Here is a 7,125-nt window from a genome sequence, read left to right on the forward strand (position 1 = left end):
ACTGCTCAATTTTGACATGTCGAACAGACAGTGTGTTCGTAATTGCATTTGGTCTATGCAGTTGTAAAAAAATATATTTTTAAGTCGAAAATGCACCTTTTCCTCTTCGCCTCATGGTTGAAGATGAAGGTTCATAATTTACTGTACTGTAAAAATACAAGAGCCACATTTCACTTCTATTGTTATGCAGTCTTATCTTTCTGTACTGTAAATGTTTCTACACTCAGCACTCATTCTGGTGTCTAATTTAAGAAAACTGTAAATGAAAGTTACTAATAATTTTACGTCTTGTATACATTTAAAAAAAAAATCTTTTTGTAATAAAATTAAAACTTTACCATGATTACTAATTGTACATAGTGCTGTGTTCATAAAAAAAAAAAAAAAAAAAAAAAACATTTTCATTTGTTCATTGTCGGTATTTCCCCATAATTATGTTTTGACATTGTTTGATTGGTGGCTGTTTGCTGTATTAGTGTATTGTGTAACCGTCAATTCCATAACCAAGTTATTTTTAAACTGGACTTTTACCTATTTTTTACTTGTTTTATTGACATGACACTGGACTTTTAGTCTTTTAACCTCTTTTAATTGAGCAGTTATTTTATACTAATTTTATGGGTTTTAGATTTTAAATAAACACTTTTACCATTCCTTAATTATGTCTTGGTGATCCCTGCCGCTCTCCCCTGATTTTATAAGAGCCTGTGTTTTAAATGGAGACTTAGACTCCTTAAACCTGGTGGCGTTGTCAGACAACTTTTAACTTCTATTTATTTCATTTTAAAGGTTTTAGTCTCCTAAAATTACTTAATCTTAACCCCCCCCTGTTGTCGAAAAACTATTAAAAACACATCAATGAGCCACTTTGTTGTACTGACTAACACCTTCTTTAATGATGTTGTTCATGGTAAATCATGTTTATTTTGAGCTGATCTCACATAAATTATTCTGCTGCCATAAATACTCACTATTGCACTAAATCCATGGCTGAGATAGTCCCCAGAAAATTCTCCATTTACTCAAGTTTAATTAATGTCTGGTATAAATGACACACTTTTGTGTTTTAATGAATTAAATCATCAATATAGTCAATGAGCCTGCAGATGGGACCCTCTGTGTGTGTATGAGTGAAACCATGTGTGTCTTTGTATGTATTACTAGTTGTTATACTACTCAAAACAGTCATCCTACATTGAGTGTACTTCTTTCAGTAGCTTTTGAAAAGGTGCTGGCTGAGGCCGGTTTGTCATGTCAGTACTAACTCTCTGTACAAGGTGAATTTGTCTGAATGAATTGAACTCACAGCTTGTCACCTCTGTCTAGCACTAAGATATATTAGGTTACACCTGTACGGCCATACATGTGTTAATACAATGACCTTGTCTCACTTGAACCCAAATAAAGTTAAACATTTTTCTGAAAAGGCAGAAATCTGTTTAGCACTTTATTCATTAGATAGAGAGGAAGAGAGACGACTTGAACAAAGGGGGCGCTGATCCTAAAATAGATGCAATGCCAAAGCTGCGTTATGTGTTGCCTTGTGCAGTTAGCAGTACACTGAACCTTACTATGTATAAAACACAACATGCTGTTGTTCACATAGGCCCACAAAACATATCATCACTCTTACAGAAATGAAAGCATGTCAGAGGAGGCTGACAGCAACAAGGTCAATAACATTTAAAGGATGTTAACAGCTATGTGTCATGAAGAAGAGAAGATAAAGATCGATAAAAGATTAAATATTAACTCTCTGCATCACATTATACAAATTTTAATCAAGTCAGAAAGTGTGGTCAAAACTGTCACCTCACGTCAAAGAAAAGTCCTTTGTTTGAATCTCAGCTGTGGTGTTTGTGTGTTCAACTTCCAGTCCAACTTCATACAAGTCCAGTGAGCATGAACATTGCCCTCCACAGTGCATGCTGGAACTCCAACTTGTCTGCAAACCTGAAAAAACAATTGTACAGGTATGAAGTATGGATGAATGTCGCAGGCTGACAAACAATGGATAAATGCTGATACTAAAGAAAGATCCATTTTTGTAAACACCCATAAGGATACAAGTGAAATGTTGTCGAACAATGTCCAAAAATGATAATTGTTTTATTCATTATGTTAAACATATTCAAACAAATGCTTGAATCCTAATCAGGCAAACTGATAAACTACCCCAGAGCACCAGCCAACAGGTTCACGTAAATTATCTACCCATAATGTGAATTTCTCTCTTTAATCGTGTTTACTAATGGCAGCGCTGGTTTGTTGGTCGACTGATATTCATGATGATAAATCCCACTCACTTTGGTGATTCTGAATTTTCCTCAAATGCCACCATGAAGTAGTGAAAGTTGTCAACATTTCTACCTCGTGCAGGAGCCCTGTTCCAAAATATAATTTTAGACCTTAATTATTGTATTAAGCTCATATTGAGCTCACATGGTGTATGTTCTTCATAAAAATGGTTTCTAGCCGAGCAGGATTTTAAAACAAGAGCCCTGAGTGCTTTGTTCTTGATGGGACTATTTTTTTTTGCCCCCAGGGCCTCTAAAAGGTTAATCTGGCCATGTGTTTAATAATGGCTGAGTGGGTGCACCACATTGTTTGGATGGCAGACATGCATGAGAAAGGTTATTTAATATAACAACGTGACATCTGCTGCTGAGCAGCACAAACAGAAAGCGCAATCACGTTTGTTGTTTTTGTCAGACACAAAGTGTGCACAATTATTTTTTCCAAAAATGATTTGTTAGGCCTGTATAGGGACTAATGATTGTTTACCCTGAAGAGTTCAAACATGACCAGAAATTTACAGCTCTGTAGAATGCATGTTTAAACTCTGAAGAATATTGCATAATATTTAATGTGTTTTCTGTAATTTAAATGAGACAGTCCAGGATTTGAATGACAAAAAAGACGGCAGACACTTTAATTTAGTGTCATACTGGGATCCTTTTTTTTGTTGGTTGGACATTCCTTGATCGAGGTGGTAACAATATCTGGCAGTAAAGAGTTTTCAAGTTAACAAGCGGAGCTTTTCTGTTAATCCTGGTGACAGGTCAATAATCTGTGACTGAGAGCTGGGTGTCACAAGCCCAGCTGTTAGAGTAGCAGGAAACAAGAAGAGATCTCACTTTGTGCTTGTTTCCAAGTACCACACAGACAATCATCAAAGCAGTGTTGCCTTCACTGAAGTGGTTAATAAGGAAGTAGGAGATCTGAAAATGATAGTCCATCTGACCTCCTGGAGGTCATCTTTCACGGTTTTTAAACCAGAAGATTTAGGGTAGTGATTCATCATCACCATAGACAATCTTTGATCTATAAGTCTAACTATAAAAGACAGCTGCTGCTAAATACCACTCTGATGTCTCACTCTTAGAAAGTGAAGCGTTTTTAATGCTGTAGGTGTCTTTTTCTGCTGATCACTGGACTTTTTTTTCTTCTTTTTAAAAAAAATTCATCTGCATCCTTATTGTTTCTTTTTCAGCGGTGCGACGATGTCTGAGTAAGTTCTGTCATCTCATAGTATAAGCTGATTCCTTCAGTTTGTTAATTGTCCCCCGAAATATTTTATCTCAGAATAATAGCAGTGTCTCTTGTTTGCTTTTGTTTCTCTGATTCAACATATTCCACATGGCCATCACAGTGATGTAAGTTACAGCCTGCATGTCTCATCTTGCTTTCTAACTTCAGTCAGCCATGAAGAGTGTCTTTAATACCCGTTTCTTTCTCTTCAGTACAAATCACCAGTGGTCCCTAAGGCAGCAACAAAGGCAGTGACACTTCAACTGACAATTTATTTATGAACCCAGTCCTTATGCTAACCTGTCAAGAGTTTTTTTTTTTTTTTCCATATTTGCATGACTTTTTTCCCTCTGAAAACGAATTATTTCAATGTCATTACGATAGATTTAAGTGCATGTATGTCAATAGTATTTAAAATGATGAAGTACCTTTAAACAAATTGTATCTTTTCAAACCCCGGATCCTATCCTATCATTATATGGCCCATTTGCTTTTCAATTTTACTCCTCACAAAGGTCTGTACATCAAACAGAGGTACAGTGAGACCTATAATTAAGATATCAACATAACAAAGGGTGTATGGAGCATGGACAAAACAACTTTCTTACTTATTAAATCTTAACATCAAAATCAAATATTCCAGAGAAAGTAATAATATTTGTTGCTGTGTTTGTGCTGTACAATAAATACTGGGCTTGGTGCTGTCTTCTTACAGAGAGATACCAAGTGACACAGGCAGAACTGAAGAGAACGATGTTTAAAGTCTGGTGTAATTTGACATATTTGGTATCATTTACAGCCCAAATGCAAGATTTCAGCCTCACGCAAGCTATCCCTGAAGGTAAATACTTCATGATAATGTGTAAAATATGCATGACTTTGCATATTAGTTAATGAACAATACATAAAATTGTCAAAATCAGAAAAGATTTTTCATGCAACAACCAACTACAAAAGTGCTGATTGTGCATAAAATCAGATCTGATATTTCTATAAATTTCACCTTCGACTTGTTCAGATTCTTCTGTTGACTCGTGCAATGGAGGAACTCGAGGCAGAGAAGGCTGCAAGCGAGGAAAAGAAGGTCCACTACCTGGGAGAGAAGATTCCTCCACTGCAACTCAGTAGTTTAAACATAGATGACCTGCAGGTGAGAGTCACACGTAAGCAGAGAAGGTTATGGCCCAAAGACAAACTATACAGGGTTGATAATGTTAAAACAAATATAAGGGTCTTGTTCATATTTTTAAACACAGTGCTGATATTTGTGTTTTTTGTGGAAACTCTGTCAGCATTTGCATGCTAAGATCGATGTGGCGGATGAGGAGCGGTATGACTGTGAGGCCAAAGTCTACAAGAACAACAGAGATGTATGATTTCCACAAGCATCATCACACAACAGATTTAAATGAAATACATTGAAAAGTTAGTTTATTAAACAGAAACTTACCAGAAAAGTGTTTGACCATCTCTAGACCAATGAGTTGAAGCTAAAGGTGCTGGACCTTGGAGGAAAGTTTAAGAAACCCGCTCTAAGGAAGGTGCGAGTGTCAGCGGATGAGATGATGAGTGCTTTGTTTGGAACCAGAACTAAGGAGTCAGTGGATCTGAGGTCCAACCTCAAGTCTGTGAAGAAAGAGAACATCAAACAAGAGAAGGTACAGCTGCACCAATACATGTATTAGTTATCCAGCCATTTTAGAGATAACAAACTTAATGAAACTGCAAAAAACTAATGATCTCAATGTGTGTTTTGATAATGAAGGAGCTGACAATGGAGGTGGGTGACTGGGTAAGAACGTGGAGGCCATGTCTGGAATGGAGGGCAGGAAGAAGATGTTTGCTGGTGGCGTCCAATAGAATTTCTTTTAGTGGGCTAACACTGCATAATGTTACAAAGTAAGATGTGATTGAATAATTTATATCAGAACTGAAGTAACTTGATAAAATGTAGAAAAAATAGAATCATTACAAAATCAAAGTAATAAAATAAAAATATCAAAGATATAAAGAAAGAAAATTGAAAAACTTTGATAAAATGGGCAACAGCAGTCACATTAGTTTGCTTCTCAAATAGTCTTTGTCCATGATATTAAGACCGGCGCACTTTTTGCAGGAATGGAAATGTAAGTATGTTGGAAGTTTTTTTTTTTGTCACCATGTTATTCATTTGTAAAATAGCCATGTGAATATGCAATAAAGTACTGCCTAATAATTCTGTCGCATATAAAAAATATAATAAATTTGTAAATATTACCTCATAATTTGTGTTATGTACATACTGACAATAGATTTAAAGCAAATCTGTAATATAACCTCTTGTCTCATACCGGTGCACTGAACAGTTGTTTTGAACAGTTTGATTGGTCAGATGAGAGACATTATGTTACGGCGGTATAACATTGAGTTTCATTTGTAAGTGCAACAGACTTGACATTGTCCTTTAAGGTGTCACAGCTGTTTTTCACATGGAGAGTCTTCGCTAAGCTATGCCATTGACTTACAGTGCCACCAGAGATATTTTCTGTCAGAGCAAGGATATACTTAGCCTTTCCTCTTGACTGGAATTAATTCCTCCCCAGTAATAAATGGTAAACATCGACACACACACACACACACACACACACACACACACACACACACACACACACACACGCGCGCGCGCGCAGATGTCCTTGGACTAACTTCAAAGAATTTCAGTAAGCTGGCAGTTGAATGATGGAGGGTGATGGGATGGTGTCCGCAGACTTAAAGGAATTTAAGAGTGCTGGAGCATCTAAGTCTATACAGTATGTGAATGCACAACAGTTACAAAAACTTCTCTCTTTACAGGCTCTGAAACCATCAGCAGAGCTACTTTTTCTGGCCTGTTCCAACATGGCAGAAACTAATCTGTATTCTTACTATTTGCAGCAATTAGATCACATTTTGGAAAGATCTAGTAATTTAGTGCTTGTGTTTTCAATTTTTGTCAAGTTGGACAAAAAAAAAAATCTGTTAGAAACCTTCACATAAGGAGGATAAATGTCAATGTTTGGGATTACTCACCAGATGCCAAATCACAGTGCCACACCTTTCTTAAACATTGTTGAGGGACTACATCTGCACGGACCTTGATCCGAGCTGTGTGCAGTCAGTCTAGTAAGATCAGTTACCTTAAGATAGAAAATGGAAATGATCAAAATGCAAGTTTTAAACCCAACAAGGGCGATATACAAACATTCGTACAGAAGAGGACAAGACGGCGCATGTGTTGCAGACCAGCAGGCATAATGCATTGCTAAAGCTTGTTTCAGTTTTCAAACTATAGCCAGAATACCTCAGTTTTCTTTGAATATTTCTCAATAGACTATTTACATACCATATGACAGCTATTAAAAAGTAGTATGTAATAGAAAGGATGCAATAGAAAGGTTTTTGGATAAATTTATTCATTGGATTTGTCAAGGCCGTGTAAATATAGAAAAATCTGTCCCTGAGTGAAGAGACTTCAAAACTGTACAATAAGGCAAAGGCTAATTCCCTGCAGGAAGAATGGGACGAGGTATATCTATATATATATATATGTATAAAACAGAATAGAGAGGGTTTAAA

General features: G+C 36.4%; 1 protein-coding gene across 1 annotated transcript; it reads left to right on the forward strand.

The window, feature by feature from the left end:
- The first annotated feature begins 3,494 nt into the window (after positions 1–3,494).
- On the forward strand, positions 3,495–5,743 carry tnni1c (troponin I, skeletal, slow c). Its single transcript, XM_069711119.1, is given in 7 exon segments — positions 3,495–3,515; positions 4,331–4,372; positions 4,550–4,681; positions 4,824–4,901; positions 5,007–5,189; positions 5,297–5,321; positions 5,324–5,743. Coding segments are annotated over 5 exon segments (465 nt in total). The 5' UTR covers positions 3,495–3,515; positions 4,331–4,372; positions 4,550–4,570; the 3' UTR covers positions 5,392–5,743.
- Positions 5,744–7,125: the final 1,382 nt, after the last annotated feature.

This window comes from Brachyistius frenatus, unplaced genomic scaffold, assembly GCF_029030835.1.
Source record: "Brachyistius frenatus isolate BFR_SWC_R1_liver_20210118 unplaced genomic scaffold, ASM2903083v1 Contig_97, whole genome shotgun sequence".
In the NCBI taxonomy this organism is placed as follows: domain Eukaryota; kingdom Metazoa; phylum Chordata; class Actinopteri; family Embiotocidae; genus Brachyistius; species Brachyistius frenatus.